A 20,319-nucleotide genomic window follows, 5' to 3' on the forward strand; every position below is an offset into this window, starting at 1 on the left:
AGTGCTTAACAAATTTATTAGACCACCACCCAGTGTAAGGTGTTAAACCCTAAATTAACAGTATTGCTGATTACCAAAATATTTTATGTTTCTGTAATGGTTAATCCACCAGTATGTGCAAGCCAAGCTCTTTAATGAAAATGATATCTTTAATGCTAAAATATAATTATTGTTGTTATCCATGAATGTTTTATAAAAAAGCAGAAAAAAAATAGTAAAGCACATTATTATTTTTTGATTGATTGTTATTTACTTGCATTCCTGAACAGAAAAATGTATTTTGTGGTTGCAAGAATGCAAGCTGTTATCAGGGCCAAAGGAAAATATTAAGATTTTTGGTTAATATATGTGAATAAGGACTATTTAGTTGCTCCAGTTTGTTATTTGCCTAATAAGTAACGATACAATTCTTAGTTCAAGTTTTTGACAGATTTCTAAAATATTTGTGCACTTTATATATATATATATATATATATATATATATATATATATATATATATATATATATATTTGATCAATGTAATAAAGAAATGTAAACTCAGAGGTGAGTGAGCGTACCTCCTCTCCGCAGTAGGTGGCAGTGTGGCAGAAACACAACGCGGGCTGAATCTCGCTCGGTGGTGCGTACGCCCACCGTTACGTCACAGCGCCAGCCAATCAGGGGCCGCTCCGTAACTCTTTCCGGAAGTAAACGCAGAAACTACAGAGGAAAGAGCAGGGAAAGCTGTAGCTGAAAGTGCAGCCTCTGGCCAGACGACAGAAGTCAAACATAATAATGTCCTTAACCGTTTTGACGTCTGCTTACAGGTATGTGGCAAGTGATGGTGTTTCTAACGAAGCTACACAGTGTAGTCGGGGGTTTGTTGTCCTGACACTCCCGAGCTATATCACATTGTGTCGCTTGTTATAAAATGTCAGACATGCTGGATTCAGGTTGAAGTAAGTCACTAGGATACTAGCTACTGTATGTATATATATATATATATATATATATGGAATAATGTTGTGATAGAAAATGGCTGAACTTACAGGGAGTCTGGTTGTGTTGATTTGACTTTGAACTTGGCCGTTAACTAATTGATCCTGAATTTGTGAATTTGTGAAATCAGATGTTTTCAGATGCTGTGTGTCCCCAGCCTGTAATATATAGTTATTAATGTTCGCCACTAACTCTTTCCTTGCTGTCTCCTCCAGACTGAGGTCCCTCTGCAGACTGCAGCGAATCCAGGGCCACATGGTGAGCAAGCCCCTCTCATGTACCTGCATTATACAGTATTATAGCCAGTGTAGGTTTCCAGTAATGGAAAGTGTTTACAACATGTCAATCTTGAGGCACAATCGACTAACAAAGTGTCTCCGTCAGCCAAATATTGGCAGCAGAATTTAAAAGTTATTATTTAATTATTATTATTGATATTGCTTTTTAACTCGTATCAGCCATGTAAATATTGTTGTATTTTCATTTCAGTTATTAAAGTGATTCCACGTCATCAGTGACATTAAGTTTCTGTCAAAGTCTTTCGTATAGGCTGCCAAAGTGATCATACTGTTGTAAAGTATGTTTGTTGTCCTGCTGTCTCTATTTTGGATCAGATGTCGAGTCAGGTGGAGCCAGAGGTTCTTCTGGAGAAAGTGGGCAGCGCAGGTGTGATCACCATGAACAGACCCAAAGTCCTGAACGCCCTCAACCTGACCATGATCCGGCAGATCTACCCCCAGCTCAAGGTGCGTGGACAGCTTGGTTAATGCAAACTACAACTGGGGCAAATGTCAAGGCCCTCCAGTGTGTCAAGTGTCGTACGTTACTGATCGTAAATGGCTGCAGGTATCTCACTTAGTTAAATAACTTTAACTTCCTGGAAAAACAATCATTGGGTTCGATGTAATCGGATACCAGAGGACACAAAAATATTTCTAATAATACAATCATTCCTCTCATCAAATAAACTTTTTGCTGGAATTTGGTGAACACATCATTTGTGGTCTTAAATATCCCAAAATCCACGGTGTGCCACACTTGCCAGCAAGCCTGGAGGTCCTCTGAAGGCCACATCCTCACAGACCCCATTCTTCACATTCTTCATCCAGCGTACCACAAGTTCTGATGGTGTTGTGTTTAAGGTCTCAATATTAAGTTGTTTTTATGGTGTTGTTTAATCTTAGTGACACATGAAACATTTATTTAACTCTATTTTTTTTTTTTTACTTCTGTGGTTGTAGAAATGGGAAAATGACAATGAGACTGACATTATAATCATCAAAGGAGCAGGTGGGAAAGCCTTTTGTGCTGGTGGAGACATCAGAGGTAAGCAGTGGGCTGGCAGGTTTAATCGCTGGGGTGTAGCCCCAGTTTGGGCCTCTCATGTATTGGCATACATTTCAGCCTCCACAGAGGTGGCCATAAGTTTCTCTAAAAGATAATTAAACCGCAATGTTTGGAAAAACCCAGAATGCCGTTTTAAAACACTTACGCCTTTGTGTGATAAGAGAAGATTTGTGTCTGAATCAAAACAAAGATGGAAGCCAAAAACACCCCTTTGCGATCTGAATGTATGAGAGACACAAACTGGGGCGAGGGTCTGGGGCAGCTTTTATGTGCAATGGCGTGACTGTAGCTAAAAGATGTTGCTTCATTACTGTGTTGACCTGTTTTCTCCTCTCAGCGATCACAGAAGCAGGGAAAGTTGGGGGCTCTCTCGCAGAGGACTTATTCCGTGAGGAATACATTCTCAACAATGCTACTGGTAAGCAGCGTTACAATGATAATACACCTGTATGATCAATTCTACCTGTCGTGTATGGGCACACACTGATGTTTGGTCTCACTTGATACATTTCCAATCATCAGTTTACATGTTTAAAGTTTTCCTTCATTTTTACACGTTTTATTTTCTCTTCCAAGGAACGTGCAGGAAACCGTATATCGCCCTTATTGATGGAATAACAATGGGAGGGGTGAGTCCATTTCTTGTTTGTATTATAAATGTGGGTAAACCCGTTAACCTTACACAGTTTCTTTCTGGATGGTTGCATATTATTATATTACTTCATTTCCATCCTAGCGCTGAGCATCAAGGATTCCTTTGTTCTTTTTCTTTTGGCAGTTTTGGTTCCTTGTTGAGTGAAAAGCGTTGCTCTCTCTATGAGGTGTGATATTCAAATTTGCCTATAGGTGTCAGTAGAGAACTATCTGCCACCTTCACCTGATGCCAGGGGCAAGGTGGCCTCTGATTGGACGAAATATAAAGTGACAAAGCATTGTTGCTGCCACTGGTTTTTTTCCCCTCCAGGTGTCAGATATGGATGGAATTTGAACTTGTACCTTTGTCCCACAATAATCATGAGGGGACATAATTCAGACGGCACAAACGCTCATTTATCAGGAATGAGTTTCATCGCAAAGGTCTGTAATGTGTTAATACTGTTTAACTCACCTGGTCAGAAAGGATGTCTGGCCTTTTGGATGAGTCTGCTCTTTTTTCCATCTCATGACCTTGACAGTGATATTACTCCTGAGGCGCCACCGAGGTCGCTCACAGCCACCAGAATCTACTGGGTCATCATTACTCATCATGTCTCTGTGTGTGAGTGTCCCTGTGGAGCACAGATATGTGAGGACCTAACAAGCCCTTTTGCACAACATTGAGCCCCACTGTTGTAAATACTGGCCATGAGGGAGCGCTATACACTCTGGTACTCCTGAACTCTCTTTAGGAGTATTTTACAGCAGCATGTGGCACAAATCAATATGTCGATCAGGTGGCTCAGGTCTTTATTGTTTTTTTTGGGTGGCGGGGGGGGGGCTATGTTGAGAGAGGTGAGGAGGCGTTTTTGTCTTGTTTGACTGCTGCTTTATACGTCGTGTGTGTACACTTTGACTGCACGCTGTGTGTGCACATAAGGGGCTTTTGGTTAATTTTAAGGATTGGTGTGATTGGATTGGAAGGACAGGAAGGTTGCAGGTTGTTGAAGGCATGATCGTCTGGCACACCGACTGCTCAATTCTCTCAAGCAGAGGGAATCAGGGGGGCCGTGCACTTTCTGAAGAAACTCAAGGGTGAAGTAGTGAATGTTTTTGGAGACCATGGCTCTGCACAAAAGGAACTGAAACAAACTGACTGATAAAATAAGTTTGTTGGTGTTGTGTTGAATGTCTGTCAGGTGGAAAATGGATGCTAACCTTTTACCAACCGCTGCCCCCTCCCCTTTCACAAGCTCCTAGTTCTATGAAAAGGTGCATCAGTATGAACATGTAGTATACAAAGACTGTCCATAGATTACACTCATTTTAAAACAATGCTTTGTCTTAAAAACAATTGTGTTTTTGCCACTTGGGGCGGCGGAACAAACTGGATACACAACACTGACATATTATCATCTCATATTAGCAAACTATTGCCTGTGTGTAAGTCAGGTGGCGAAAAACTCTTCTTTTAGCTCTGGTTTGGTCTCCACCAACTCCTGAGAAAAATCTGTGTTTCTTGAGCTACTAAATGCACGACCAAGTTAATCAGCTAGTTGTGACTTTGTCCTCCTGCCACGTGGTGCTGGGCAGGTCACGTACAATGCTCAAGTTTAAAGCAGTCTGGCTTGCACGGGTTTAATGATCAAAAATAGTCCACTTGGTTCAAGTCACCTGACCTGTGTCAATGTGTCAATTTTCATAACAATTGATCAGTTAGTTCGATGGGCTGCCAATACAGAAAAATGAAAGAACACACAAAAAGACACGTCAGCCTCTGTTTGTTTGTAGTAAACATTTTACATTGAGAAATCCTCAAGCAATTGTTTGCTTGTTTTTCAGCCATGTTTAGACAGCCATGATGATGATGATGATGATGACACCCGCACTTACCATTGTCCTTTCCAAGAGAGACGTAAGCTGTAATTTATTTGTCAGAACAACACTGAAGACACAATGTAGGGTGACGTGGTGCAGTAAGGGGCAGCTGAGTGCTTGCTTCTGATGTATGATGCGGTGCCTCCGTTCATCATCCCCGCTGTGATGTTTGTCAAATCATTGGCTTTTTCACCGGGATAATAAAGTGATTTGAAGTGCAACTCTCCCATCTGTCGTGCCACTACAGAGAAGACGCTAATGTTGACGCAGACCGTCCTCCGGGTGATCGCTGTTTAATGTTTCGTAGTGGCTGAAAACAGGCTCGTTCTATATATGGAGAAGTCCAAGAGCAAACAGAGTCCCCGTTCCCAGATCTGCACTGAGCTCAGGGCAGAACTCCCACGTCGAACGAGCATTCTTGCGTTAGTGATAACAAACCACCGGGGAGTAAAGGCATGTCATTAGCAGGTCAAAGAACACACACACACACACACACACACACACACTGTCTGTTACATCAGTGTGATGTCATCTCACGCAGACCCTTTACTGCTCTGCATGTGTAAAAGAATGAAGGCTTATGAATGCTGAAGTGCTATTGATCCGTGTCTGCTGTGCTTTGCGTTTTCAAACATTTACACAGTCACATTGGGAACACGCTGTTTGTAACAGGGCTGCTGCTGCTGCCCAGTTGACGGATATTTGTCTGGAGCTGCATGACTGTAATCTCTTTCCCCCGGAGAACAGAGCTTCTTGTTTGCTAATGTCCACGTCATCTAATGAGAAGACGGGAGAGAGAGAGAGAGAGAGAGAGCCAAAAGAGACCTCGGGGCAGATTTTGATCCCTGCATTAAGGCTCTCATCTTTCAAAGCCTGTTCAGGGCTTGTTTTGAAAGTGAATACTTTGTGCAAAGAGCGATGTGGAAAGTAGCTGTTGTGCATTTTCAAACAGACGTCACTTTCTCTTTAAGTGTTTCAAACTTTTATCTGTCACACCGACTGGAAGGCCTCTGCATCATCCATCATTCGTACACACATTTCCACTCTCATACGCAGCGTCACTTGCAAGTTTGCAAAACTTGATTCCTCTGCAAAATGATAATATTATAAACCAGATATCACAATGAGGACTTCATGAAGCCTCCGTAGTCTTAGCCAGTGTAAACGGTCCCGGCCAGGTTGTAAATTTTGCAGCCCATTCTGTTTGTAAGCATGAGCTATAAACACGCTCGTCTGCACACTTTTGCACATTTCCATTGTTTACAGCAGGATCGTGGAGACGTGCTCTTATATGGTGCTCGGCGGTGCCACGCCGGCACGTAACAATCTTCCACTACTTTTATGGTGAAACTTCGGGGTAACGTGAGATTAAACGGCCCCTCCTTCCTCCGGATGCATCCGACGATCCTTCCAAGAGGACTGTTTATTCTTTTTCTCCGCCTTTCTCTCGCCGCAAACATTCGACTTCCCCGTGGTCGTTTTATTTCCTACACTTCGGAGGGAATGGCTGCTGTGATGCACAAAGTTCGTTTATCTTATCTTTCAAGTGCACTCCATTTTACATGACTCACCCAGTGTCTAATAATAGACGAAGACAAGAGGATGTTTTGCTAAAATGGTAGCTTACACATTTGGACCCCTACAATATATATCATGCAGTACCTTATTAAAACCCGATTCATTATTATGAAATGTGTCTTTATTTTCATAGTTACAGTTTATTGGGTGTTATTTTTATTTCATTATAGCTTTTTTTTTTTTAGAATGTCCACTATCACTGGGAAACATCTTAAAACCACAAGTTGATTTTTATTTGTATATTTACTGTATACAGTATATTGGTCATTTTGGACACACTAGAGTTACACAGATTACGCTGAAATGAATATCTTTTCCTGTTTCCAGTCTTCAAAGCGAAGCTGACTTGTGAGAAAGTGAACCCAGTGGCCATCTTTTCCCCGAGCCTAGGTGCCGACGTGTTGACGGAGCGCAGTCATCATCATATAACTCGTGTCCTGAGCTGACAGAAGTCTCCGTCTGTCTCTTTTGTCTTTTTTTCTGTGCTGGGATCTGGCTCCGTGAGAAGAGCAGCTACTCTTGGCAGAGGTCTGTTTAGTCTCCAGTGATCAGATATTTTTAATCCTCTGTGGTCATTTGTCACACAGTCTGAAGGCAAACCCTGCAGCACTGCCCCTCTGGCTCTGTACTCGTCTCTTTTTTAGCTGTTCGCTAAGAGCAAGGTGAGGGCAGGTTGTCCACTGCAGTCTCAGTCACGACTTGTTGTGTGGCAGTGATTCAGCGCTCAGCAGGTGGCGTCCCTTATTTATCTGTACAGTGTCCTATGTTTCAGATTGTGTTATTGATCTGCAGCTTCAGGTCACAGTCAGTAGGTTTGACTGTAAGTAAACCCGCATCTGTAACTAATCAATTTGCTGCTTTCAGCTTCTCAGATGTGAGGGTTTGCTGTTTATCTATTGAATGTTTTTGAGTTTTGGAGTCAAACAACAAAACAAGCATTTTGAAGACATCACCTTGGGCTCTGAGAGATTCTGACGGGCATATTTCACTATTATCATGGACTCAAGGATAAAACACACAATAATTTTCCATCGTATCGCTTGAGTTGACTCACATCAGTTGTGTTGTTCTTCTGCTGGTTTCATCTGTTCCGCTGAAGAATCGTGATACTGTGGTGATACTGTTGCTTCTGGCAGTTGCTACCACAGGGCACCTGTTTATTTATACCCTTTCCTTAATGCAGCTGCCCTCCACAGCCGTTTTGTACGGATTATACAAATATAATAAAAAGTATTAATTAGTGAGCTTTAGATGTGCTGGAATGAGTGTTTCTTAACCTTTGGATACAGCCACAACTGTTTTCCCCCAGTTTCCGGTCTTTATGCTAAGCTAACCGTCCGCTGTGTGTGATACCCATTCTCTCATCTAACTCTCGGCAAGACAGCAATTAAGCATATTTTCCAAAATGTCACACTACTCCTTTTTAAAGCCCTTTCCTCACAGACTGCCGCTATAAAAGCTGTTGACGCGACACCTCAAATGGCCCTGAAGGTCACTTATTAGAGAAATATCTCTCGGCATATGTGAAATTCAGTTGGCACAAGTTGAATTCTTTAAAAGAAATGAATAGTATCACTCCAGCCTCCAGTTGGTGTGGATGTGACCCCTCAGGGGGGTTTACCTGATGACCTTCCACAGTCATTAATCACCAGTCAGTCGGCGACATATTGGATTTTTCTCTGACCTGAACGGTAAATGACCTCGCTCCTCGGTACAGTCAGGGGTTCAATCTGAACATTTCCCCCTGTGGGTGAATGATTACTTGATTAATAAGAAATCTTGCAGAAGACTGAAGGTCAGTGAAGTAATGTGATTACTTTCTACTGCCGGATCACATCCCCTCCAGAGACGGGACAGAATCCATCATCTCTTTTTATCTTGAGCCGAGTACAGCGTCTCTTGCTTTATGACTTTATTTTTATTTTGATGACACCCACATTGTAAATGTAATTGAATACTTTTATTGATTCACCCTGTGTTTTGCCATCGTCTCCTCAGCAGGGTGTTAGGACTCAGTCTTCTTGTTTCCTGCATGAATACAAGTGAATGAATTATTCGTTTTGCACGATTGTCATTAAGAAAGCTCTGCGCTGTCGGAGACTGTCGTCAGGCCTTTTCACCCTTTAAAAAGATGGCTGAAGTTTAAATCATTCACCTGTCAGGCAGTACAATGCACCTGTCTACATTGGTTTGTGCCTATAAGTCGGTGGTGTATGCAAGGGGATGTTGTTTCCATGGTAACCTTATAATCTGACACACTCATAGAGTCCTAACTGTGCTGGAAGTGTCCTCTGGCCACTGCTCATTAGCCTTCACCTCTCTCTCTGCTGGGAACCACACACACGCACACACACATGCACACAAACATGCACACACACACACACACACACACACACACACACACACACAGCCAGGGTCGGCCTGGTTTGCTTTTTTTTTTACTTTTTTTTCCAGTCAGCATTTTCCATCTGAAACTTCAGTGCGTCTCTGTGGAGGTGACAGTTATCAATGTTTTCTCCGTGCCTCTGTGTAGTCTCTTTGCCCCGCCTGGGACTCTCTTCCCTCCTCTTTTCTTCACAGCATTGATTTTTAATTTTTTTTTTTTTAGTAACCTTTGCTCTCCTCCACCCGCAGGGCGTAGGTCTGTCAGTTCACGGACGGTTTCGAGTGGCCACTGAGAAGACGCTGTTTGCCATGCCAGAGACTGCCATTGGTAAGACTGTCCAGCTGCACTGGTTCCTGTCTTCCTCGAGGGAGGGCTGGGGCGGGGCACTGGTTGGCCCACATCAGCGTGAGCGGGTATCTAGACCATTAATTATGTAGGAGCAGTGATCTCAGTTGCAGACCCAGCTGGATCCAATTCATATGCATTCATAGACACGAGGTCTGTCTGCATGGGAAGCTGGGAAAGAATACGCCGAGGGATCGATGAGTCGTATTCAGCGCAGCATACGATGGGATAGATTCGCTGCTAAAATGACCAGAAAACAAGAGTGTTTCATTTCCTAATTAGTGCTAATCATTACATTACACAGCTCAGGCTACTGGGAGGGTCATTCGTTTTGATCTGATGATGGCGCTGGATGAAAAGTACAGGGATAACCAAAGTTAACAGTTCCTCCTGTTGGAAACACGAATATCTAAACCAAACACGGAGGCAAGATTCACTTTCATCAGATTCAAAGTAAATAGGACTCTGCGGACCACAAATGTCTGTACAGAATTGAATAGCGACCCGGTGTTTGTCAAGATATTGCAGTCTAGACCAAAGTGTTGGACCCGACCAAGTGACATAGCCTGCCTGGAGCCATTCCACTGGTGTGGCTAAAAATACCAAGCAGGCATGTGCACCCGATGGTCTTTGCCTCTTCCTAAGCAGAAAACTGGTCCATGTGTCCTCTGATATGTTGGTTGTAGACTCTCAGTGGTATTGTGTCTTCTTGATATCATCATTTTACATTATTATTATTATTATTATTATAAAATTCTGCAACAAAAGTCATTATTGAAGGTTTATTGCACCAGACGTGAGTTTGATTACTGTATTTTACATGTTCCATATTCTGATATGGATTGATATAATGATTCATATCAATTAATATTCTTGTTGATGATTTAAACAATATGTGAGAGGCTGATAATGGCAATATAAATGCATATGAAGCCATGATGACAGAACAGCAGGCTTCCCAAATACACACTTATTGCGTCCGGCCCTTTTAGGAGGATGAGAAATAAAACAAATCATCCAGAGGGTCATGGCTCAGGAAAAGACCGGCGTTTTGTGTGGGTTCTGTCGTAATAGTTCTCAGTTTCAATTGAATGAGTAAAAAGTTTTGACGGTCTGTAGCAAAACTGCTTTTAAATGAATAGGAGAAGAAATGGTTATTGAATCAGAATCAGAAATACTTTATTGATCCCGGGGGGGAAATTGTACAACTATACGGTTCTTCAAAGTTGCAAAGCTTCATTAGCATGATCTGATACCACCAACCGATACATAGCACAACTATACTATCAGTAACTTAATGGCTTGCTGCATGTAGAAACCATCAAGAGCTTATCTCGGTGTTTTCCTGTCTGAGCCAGTTCCTCGAGTGTACACGGCCATTGCCAGAGCACTAAGCTATAGTTTGCTTTTTAGCTAATTGACTCTTGTAGACAGATGGCCTTCTCCTGAGGCGCTGAGGAGATTAGTAACAAATCTCTAACAACTAACGAATTACAGCTGAGGTTGTGGCATGAACTAGCTTGTTGTCACTTAAATCTAGATGGCTAATCACAGTTCTATAATTGTGTATGAATTACTGGCAGAAAACTGATCAAAGCATTAATCACACTGACCCTGTGAACTTCTCAGTCAGTGTATTCACGTCATGAAGATGGTTGAGGTGGTCCTCGATCATCTTTGATGGTCCGTTTAATATCATATCATATTTGGGTTGGAATCGTTGCTGGGTTGATCGTTTTTCTGCATCTGTTCATTTTCTGATAAGTTGACTGTGTGCACTCACTCCCTCACACTTTCAAGGACACTCACATCATCCTCTATTTGACACACAAAGACTCGCACAGACACGCACACTCATAAAGCTTGTTCTCCGCGATCAATCTTCAGCCGAAGCTTCCCTCTGCGTGGTGGCGTGCGGTGGACTCTGACTCAGATGTCGGGAGCGGCACGTGGATGCAGATGATGTTGTTAGCGGAGAGGAAGTGAGTCCAGCTGAGAGAAGAGGCTGAGGGGTGTTATTGACGCAGTCTGTGTGGGATTTTCTCAAAGGCGAGGCCACAGTGAAGAGTAGGAGGACATGAGACGGCAGTTCAATTGTACAGGCTGACACACCACAGCATTTGTAGCCTTAGCTAATTTGCAATTCCCGTCCCAAGATGGGCCTTCCTCTAATCCACACACATACTCCCTTGTGTTGTCCGGTACTTCCTGGTGAAGTAGCACATCGAATCCTTAGTCTCATCATTAATGCTCATAAATAAAGCAAGAATCTCCTGGTGTCTTTTAAAACTCTCCAGTCACTTTGGCAAGAAGGCAGGGAGTCTAATCCCCTTCAGAGCTGCTGTGTTCACACATTGTCACTATTGTTTTCACTAAAGGCACTTGGCTTCCAGGCCTCTGCGCCACCATTATCAGCACGTCCCCTCTGCGAAAAAGAAACTTGGACTTGACACTGCACCATTTCCATTAGGGAACAAGCATTTTCACAGCTGCTTCGAGACCCTACATGCTTATTTTAGCCCTGATCCTGGGGAGGAATCCTCTCAAGAGCCTCTCTCATGTGCTGGCTTTACTGCAACTGCAGTCACAATGTGGAATATGGCTGAAGTATGGCAATATTATAAGTTTCAAGTGCTGGGAAAGTCTTGAAATACTGGTCTAGAACACAGTAAAATGTGTTTGGCTGATTAGACCTCCTCTCTGGACTGTATGGGCGTGTACTGATTGAACTTTATTGACGTCAGCCTCGCTCTCCTGTGAGCTTTGTTGCACTTGCCAGGGTGGGACAGATTCCCTCTTATCGTTCTTATTGGTGCATTGAGTCTGGTGACCTCACGTTATTACCAGTATTCCTGAGCAGACGTCTAATCAGCCAGAAGTGAAAACACCCAGGGCCGTTTAAAGATATTTACTAGGTAGCAGGTATATATATCCTGCACCTTTCAAGAGCAGACGCCACAAAGTGCTTCACAATTTAAAGGTGTAACATAGAGACATAAGAAGAGTGAATAGCGTACTACTCAGTAGGTTTGTCTTGTTGACATACAGTCTGTCGTACTTGTCTATTTTCTGCTCGGTGTGGACGTAACTGTTAGTGAGTAACAAAGCGTGATGTCATGGGCCTGATTGCAGAGGATGTATTCTGCACAAGCACGGCGGTGTGCCCTCATTACTCTGAGGAGCAAAGTCATCACAACAACACCCGCCACATTTACATAATAAATGTGGCGGAAGTGTGAAAAGAGCTTAATACGAAAGCTGTTACGGCTGTGTGGTGTCCTCACACTGCAACGTTATCAGGGGTGCAAATAGTTTAAACACTTGTACTCCTGTAGTTTGGGGTGGGAAGCCTGCATTAGCTACTCCTACTGGTTGGGTGGAGCCATTGTCCCTTTCTGGATCGCCATGTGGTCAGGGCTTCCCCTGCCCTTCAGGGGGCTCTGGCTATGATTTATTAATGGCCCGCCTTTTCACCACCAGCCGCAACACTTCATAATTCAGCAATCGGCCTTCAAAGGCGGGGCCAAACGGTGAGTGGGCGAGTCTATAAAGAGAGGTGCAAATGTGTGGCACAATTATTAGGACTCACCGCTTAAGCAAAAATACTTCTATTAGATGTGTCAAAGGTTTAGACTTGAAGGAGAAAGCAAGTTTTGTCAGCAAATATCATGAAAAGAGAACAAACAATGACTTGATCCTCACTAGAGCACCAAATATGTATCAATGCGCAGCTGAAAATAGTCCCCAAGAAATGCACAGTTCACTCCTGTTTGAGTAACGTTTGCTATGACCAGCTGTTTTATGAAAGAACTGAGACTTTTTGTTAATGAAATGATGTGTTTGTGAAGCTGAGTGCCACAGACGTGGTAGGGACATCAGGAGACGGACTAACACATGTTGGTTTTGGTCCTTTTCATGGGACGTGTTCTTTTCTATATGAAGAAACATGTAGACTAATGCCAGCCTTATCCTTTAAGGGTCGCGTTGGGCTCATTGCTCAAATATACAGTAAAAGTAAAGTAAGTCCCTCAGGATCGATCTGTGACGTGTTGTGTGTTAGGATTCTTGTAAATCAGGATAGCACCAAGGCCACAACTGCACCGAGGGTTTTTAGAGTTAGAATGGTTTCTTGCTTCACAACTCAACTACACACCTGTCACACCCCTTCCTCTCTCTCTCTCTCTCCCACACAAACACACTCCCACCCTCCGACGCTCAAGCGTTGAGGTTAACCCCTTCTGCGGCGGGATTAACAGATTTAACCCAGCCCTGCCAACGTACTGAACAACAGCCATAATCTGCCACATTTATGATATTACATTTTCAGCCGTGAATCAGGTCAGCTCATCTAATCCCCCCCCACCCCACCCCCCCCCCCCCCAGCCTCATGCCAAGATACAAAAGCTGTCAGAAAACCAACTGTGACCAATGGAATCTCATTTCCTGTCACAAACATTGAAATCGAATGAAAACATTATTGAAAATAGAAAATAAAATCTGCACAGATTAAGGGGATTGTGACAAAATCTTTCATAATCATAAATGCTCGTAAGCCACATGTTTGGCTTTTTGGATTGTTTTGTTAATGGCTGTACTTAATCACGCTGTGCAGAAATCATCCCTGGGCGGGCTGGAAAGATGGGCTGGTGCCATTCTCACCTTTTTTTTTTTTTTTACACTACAGTAAAGTAGTTGGCTGCAGCGTTTAATTGATTAATCTATTAGTTTATCCGTTACTTCAATAATACAATTAATCAAGCATTTCTCAAGCACAAATGTCACATTTGATGGTTCCAGCATCTCAAATATGAGCATGAGCTGTTTTTCCTTGTCTGAGACTGTTTTTCTGACAGAACATTTGATGACATCACCCTGGGCTATAGGAAACTGTGAATGTTTCACTTGTCGTCTGATGTTTTGTAGACAAAAGGCTTCATTGATTAAGCGGCGATTAAACGACATTGACAATAATAGTTAGTTCCACCCGTAGTTGGCTAATGTGAGCCGATGCTAGTGTGATGCTGGCCCAAGTGTACTTCATGTCATTTAATAACAGATGCTAAACATGTTGTCATTTACATGCTCAGTCACTTGTTATCTGTGGGATGGTCAATAATCATTTTAGAGAAACGTGGCCACCTCTTAATGCCAGAGCTGTGTAGATATATCCGTGTGTTGTCTGAAGTAACAAGAAGTTGCAGTAGAGAAATACCAAACTAGAGTGAAGGTCATGTAGAAACAGCTCTGACAAGTTGATTTATCAGCTGTAAAATATCTCGCTTAGTATGTATGTTGGTCACAATTTGTTTATGATTTTAAAAGATTGCTCTCGGTTGCCATATCTTTATTGTGCTTTTATCAGATATCAGTGTGCAGCACCGGTCCGGCTACAGTCACGTGGTAATCCCATGTTTTATTGGTGGGCAGTTGGACAGCGTGTATTGAGTCTGTTTTTCTGTTTTTATTTTGACAGGGCTTTTCCCCGACGTGGGAGGTGGCCACTTCCTGCCGAGGCTCCAGGGCAAGTTGGGACTCTTTCTGGCCTTGACGGGCTTCCGTCTCAAGGGACGTGACGTGCAGAGAGCTGGAGTGGCCACTCACTTTGTGGAGTCTAAGAAGGTGCGGTAACTCAAGTTGTACTATATGTTGTTATATGAAACAGGCATCCTATGTTATACAAGACTGCAGACAAACACTTCACAAGCCAAACAAGCCAGATTTTTACATTATATTTCTTTCAATTCATAATATTCACTTAACAGCCGTGCACTGTGGGAGTTTGAGTGACGGTGGTGCTGCAGGGCGGAGAGCAGGACTGGAGCGTGGTGGTGGGGGGGGGTCAGGGTTAGAGTCAAAGCTCCTCTGGAAAGCCGGACGCTGAGTCACTGTGTGCCTCACTCTTGCTTAAAGGTGCCACCATACGCTGGCTGATCCAGAGGCAGGTTGTGTTTGTCTTGCTGTTGGCCGGAGGTCAGAACAGTGGGCGGCAGAGTTTGTTTAAGACTGTAACCTTGATTTTCAGGACAGACGAGCAGTGGGGGGTGGGGGGGGATGGGGTAGTTTATTTGTATCATTTGTTACAGCAGAGTTTGACCAAAAACAAGGCTGGAAAAATATATCACCTTGGTGAATAACAAACTTCAGCTTTCTTTGTTAAAGATCAAATTATATCTGGTCTGCAGCTGCCATGTTGGCTACTGCACAGCAATGCATTCATGTGTTCGTTTCTCATTGAATTCAACTATAATTGCAGATTGCAAAGTGCCCTCGCACTGTTCCAACAGTGTATTCCTCAGCGAGAACCAAGAGTCTAGTGGCCTGTAGAATCAAGAGTCGACTGCAGACAAACCAGCACATTTTAACGTCACACCTTCTACTTCAATAGATCTCAGACCTGGAGAAGGAGCTGGTGGACTTGAAGTCTCCCTCTGCTGAAGACGTCTCCAGAGTGCTAGATTCCTACCAGAACCAGGTTAGAATCCTTTCACATGTAAGCCATGCGACTAAAGTTCAACTTAAAATACACAAAACAACCCAAAAGGGCAACGTGTTGCCCCTCAGGCATCTGTTCTCATGGGAACGCCTGAGAGCCTGAGAGCCTGAGTCTGTGTTGTGTGTTCTCTGTCCACAGAGTAGTCTGGATTCGGAGAAGGGTTTTGTCTTGGACAAGCACATGTCTGATATTGACAGGTAGGCCTTGAATCTCTCTGTTCCCAAATAAGAACAGAATCTGAATGGTTCAAGCTGGTAAACATCTCGGCTGTGCTATATGCTATATTGTGTTATTGTCAACAAATGCCATGAAAAGACCAAAACCGCGTTCTGTTGTGGCACCTTTCATCCTTACTGAACATGCACATCTTTACAGGCTGATCAGTGCTCTGCTAAAGCAGCTGCGCTCTGTAGTTTTAGGAGTACAGTAAATGGTGTATTTGTTGGGGACTATTTTTAGTTGTGGATGTGTTGCTCATTGATGTTTTTAATAGTTTTTGGACAACAATGGAGCTCTGTGGCCCAGAGGAATATAGGAGATATATCACAGAAAGTTCTTGTTATTTTAATCAATTCATTGTTAGTTTTGCTCTTTTCATGGGTTTTGTTGATGTGAGTATTACCAGCCTGATCCTTTAAAGTTGAAATGAGTGAGTTGAGGTAACCATGTCGGTCTGTCCTTCCCTCCAGGCTGTTCAGCTCCAGCAGCATGGAGGGCATCATGCAGAACCTGAAGGCAGATGGCTCCGAGTTCGCTAACAAACAAGCGGAGGTATGATCGTGACCTGCGGCGTCACCAGAATCGCTGACGTAATTTGTTTATTCTCCAAACACATAAATGTAGCAACGCTGGTGCCGAGGCCTGCGGACAGTTTCCACCCTCAGCTGTCCTGATATTGTGGTTACACAAACTGTTTTAAAGAACTGTTACCATCAGATAAATCCCAGTGACAGTGCTGGAGTGGAGCCAGGGAATTATTTGGCTTTAGCAGTATATGTTGGTAATTAGCAGGTACCTCAGTTTAAGCACTTAATGGGGTTAGTCTTAGTCCTGTGCCTTGTTGGCTGCGCCAAAATCCCTCCTGTGAGATTTCAGAGCTCTTATCCGCCCACGGTGGCTTCATTCCACAAATGTTCCGTTTCCAATTCTGAAACGTCCTCTTCATGGAGGCGACTCCTCTCTCTGACTCTGTGTTTCACGTCATTTCCACCCAGATGGTCCAATGAGATCAAGGAAGCAAGGCGTGCATAACCTTATGAAACAGTGCACATGCCCCAGATTAGACCCGACCCCCCTCCGGATCACTCCAGGATTAATAATACCGTACCACCAGCCAGCTGTTAGCGTGAGCCTCCATTGGCTGACAATTACCTGTTTGTTATGTGTAACATTTGGAATGTAGTTCAGATTAAAGAACCGGCTGCTTTCATTCACTTTAGCAAACATTTCCAGTATCCTTTCAAACCATGAAAATGTGAGTTAGAGGGTCAGCTCCTGGCATCAAATATTTATTCTAAACCCACTTCCTCAGTTACTACTACACCGCTGACTCACTGCTCTGCCTTGTGTATTAAATATTCATAGCCGACTTTCTCCTTGGTTACACGGCGCTTTGCTTGTTTTCATGATTTCATTTGATCTTTTTTTTTTTTTAAATCTAAAAGCACATGAAGCAGTCCATCACCGTCTTTCTGGTTTGAGTCTCTCACGCAGAAATGTTTCCTGTGTGTCCCCTCCCAGACGCTGTCCAGGATGTCCCCCACGTCCCTGAAAATCACCTACAAGCAGCTGCAGGCGGGGGCATCTCTCAGCCTGCAGGACGTGTTGGTGATGGAGTATCGACTGAGCCAGGCCTGCATGGTAACAACAGGCTCACTCTTAGCTGGAGCGTCAGCCTTCATGTTCATTCTTTTCACTCAGTAAATGATTCTTCGAGCTGTAATGTAACAGGATGTCGTCTCATGGGGTTGTTTCTGTCGTTTTGCAGAGGGGCTGCGACTTTTACGAGGGCGTAAGAGCCGGTAAGTCACCGCAGCGCATGGACAACAGGAGTGGATGTAGCATCAGAGCTATAACGAGCTAAAGTACAAGGAAAAAGAAAGTGGTTCTAAATGTTATTAAGTGGTTATTAGTTTATAATAGTATGTTTCTATGTGGTGGTTTTCTGCATGTCTCCAGTGCTGGTTGACAAGGACCAGAATCCCAAGTGGAACCCGTCCACTCTGGAGGAGGTGTCTGACCAGACGGTGGACCAGTGCTTCTCCTCGCTGGGAGACAAAGACCTGACCTTCTGATGGCACCTTCAAACAGGCACCACTAAGCCTTCGCCGAGCCTCCTGTCCCCTGTGAGAGGATGAGAGAGAGTCCGTTGTTCTATGACTAGTGCACACATCCAACCACACACTGAGTAGTTTGACTCCGGACTATTAAATACTGTGGTGACATTTTACAGGAAGATCCAGGCTGCTCCTCTGCAGCTGAGCAAAAGAAGGTCAGATTCATGCAATAGTAGCAGAAGAGGCAGCCAACAGACGCCCCCGTATGTCACACATGAAAAATGTTTGGAGTAAACTTGCTCTGCAGCGGAAGTGGAGTCTCTCTCCTGCTGCGAATTCAAGGAATCTGCCGCAATGAGGACATGGGAGGAGGGAATGATCTCACCACTGAGTGCTTTATTACATTTCCTGTGGGTGTTTGTTGCTGTGACATGGATCAGCATTATCTGTGTTTCTGCAGCGTGTTCACTTGTTCTAACTCCGATAACACGACGTCTCTTTAGTAGTGTTTAGTGTGTGTCTGTATTTTTTTCAGATGTAACGTGGATTAAAAAGGTATCCAAGCAGCACTCCCAAGATTTACATCAGTATTTTACTGTGGATGCATTTACATGATTGTGACACGGCGTTTTAGAAAACAAACATGGTTCCCAGCAGTCTGAAATGTGTGTGTGATACAGCGTGTTTTTATATTTAACTTCACTAATCACCTCCCTGAACATGAGTCCTCAGTAGCTGCATTATTTATGAGACAACCGGGCGGATTAGGCATCGATGCTGGAACAAAGGGCAATAAACAGAGTTGGTATTGTAACATAAAATGTTGTGTGTTCTTGCTAAGTGAAGAAGGATCTTTGTCCTTTATGACCTGCTTATAAAGTGCTCTTGTGAAACATTGACAGGTCTTTATAAAGTGCCTTTGTTATCAGCATGCACTCACTAAGCTGCTGAAGGCTGGAAAGTAAACACGTTTCTTTTAATTGCATGTCGGGTTGTGAGCCGCTCTGTTCTACCTGCAGCGTTGGCAGGAAGTCTCGCATGTTTAGATTATTAGAGACCGCAGTCTGCCGGTCTAATAAGTTCTCCACAGACTCACAAATAACTACATGAATAAGGTTTTTCAATCCCAAGCTAAGCTACCTGCTTCACACTCGCAGTCTGGCTCAATAAGACAGATCTCCTGTCAGTAAGTAGCCTCTCATAATCTGTGTGTCATATTCATCAAGCACCACCAGTGCAGCTGCATGCAGCCTGAGGCTCTTCCAGACTCCACAGAGGCTCAGTAAGCCGACAGGATGACCTCCACGTACTGTAGACCATAAACAAACAGAGTGTTTCTCTCTGCGTCGCAGATAAACTCATGTTTTACGGCCGCCGTTTGCTCTCCAAACAAGGCCGGCAGTCATTTCTTCTTCTCTTTGTTCTTTATGGAGCTGAACTTTTCACCCGCACACTCCCGTACAGTATTTTAAATAAACATTGAGTCCTTACGTGCCGCCAATATGTTGAAAAGCACCTGCGTGTACTCCAACTAAACGATTTCCTAAGTGATTTAGAAAAAGATGATGAAACGTTTCAATCATGGTAGAAGGCATAAATCTTGATTTATTGGCATCGTCAGTTGTTACACATACTGTATGTACAGTTTTGCACGTTTAATGAATATTGTACTATAGGAATATGCAAAAAGTCACACATTTAAAGTTATTTTATGATGATATATAATCACAAGCCAACACGTGTCATCTCACAGAGCTGCTTCCTGGAGGCTGTTGTTCACTTATTTGGCAGCAGACAAACTGTGTTTCACTTTAAAGCAAGTCAGCTCCACCACTCTGTTGTAAAACACTGACACATCAGAGGCATTGTGGGTACAGGAGTTGGAGCCGTTGGATCAGCCGACTTGCTTTCAGGCTAGTGGCACAGCTTTGAATCGTGGGCTAACACCTGATATTAAACGAGCCTCTTGAGACGCTGAACGAATGACGGAATCGTTTTTTCTAAAACAAATTAAAATCAAACTGAGGGCATTTACAAGATTTGTGGTGTAGAGAATCAACTAGCAGGTTCGACTGTCACTGTTGCTCTGGCTGCCGAAGAACCCTTCAGCAACTCATTTAAACATTTAAACAAGAGCTGCAAGGATTGGTCAATTAGTTGGCTGACAAAATTTACGCAAATCGATTAAGAGTTTTAGTCATTTTTCAAGCAAAAATGCCAAAAATTTACTTTATGATAGTGAACTGAAGGTGAATAAGACAAGCTACTGAAATAGATCACCACTGATATTCAGACATTTTATAGACAAAACGATGAATCAGAAAATAAATACAGAATAGATGAATTGATCATTTGAACCAGGGAATCTGTCCGTCTTGTGATGAATCAATCCCACAGAAAG

The 20,319-nt window shown here is 43.3% G+C and overlaps 1 protein-coding gene across 1 annotated transcript; it reads left to right on the plus strand.

Moving 5' to 3' along the window:
- Window positions 1–703: 703 nt before the first annotated feature.
- Window positions 704–18,795, plus strand: hibch (3-hydroxyisobutyryl-CoA hydrolase). The gene is made up of 14 exons (XM_070914703.1): window positions 704–807; window positions 1,195–1,237; window positions 1,594–1,725; window positions 2,221–2,305; window positions 2,664–2,744; window positions 2,903–2,955; window positions 9,053–9,131; window positions 14,623–14,768; window positions 15,535–15,621; window positions 15,781–15,839; window positions 16,332–16,413; window positions 17,383–17,502; window positions 17,630–17,663; window positions 17,821–18,795. Exons 1-14 carry the CDS (start codon window positions 776–778, stop codon window positions 17,934–17,936), a joined length of 1,149 nt encoding a protein of 382 aa, XP_070770804.1. The 5' UTR covers window positions 704–775; the 3' UTR covers window positions 17,937–18,795.
- The last annotated feature ends 1,524 nt before the right edge of the window (window positions 18,796–20,319 follow it).

This window comes from Enoplosus armatus, chromosome 11, assembly GCF_043641665.1.
Source record: "Enoplosus armatus isolate fEnoArm2 chromosome 11, fEnoArm2.hap1, whole genome shotgun sequence".
Lineage (NCBI taxonomy): Eukaryota > Metazoa > Chordata > Actinopteri > Centrarchiformes > Enoplosidae > Enoplosus > Enoplosus armatus.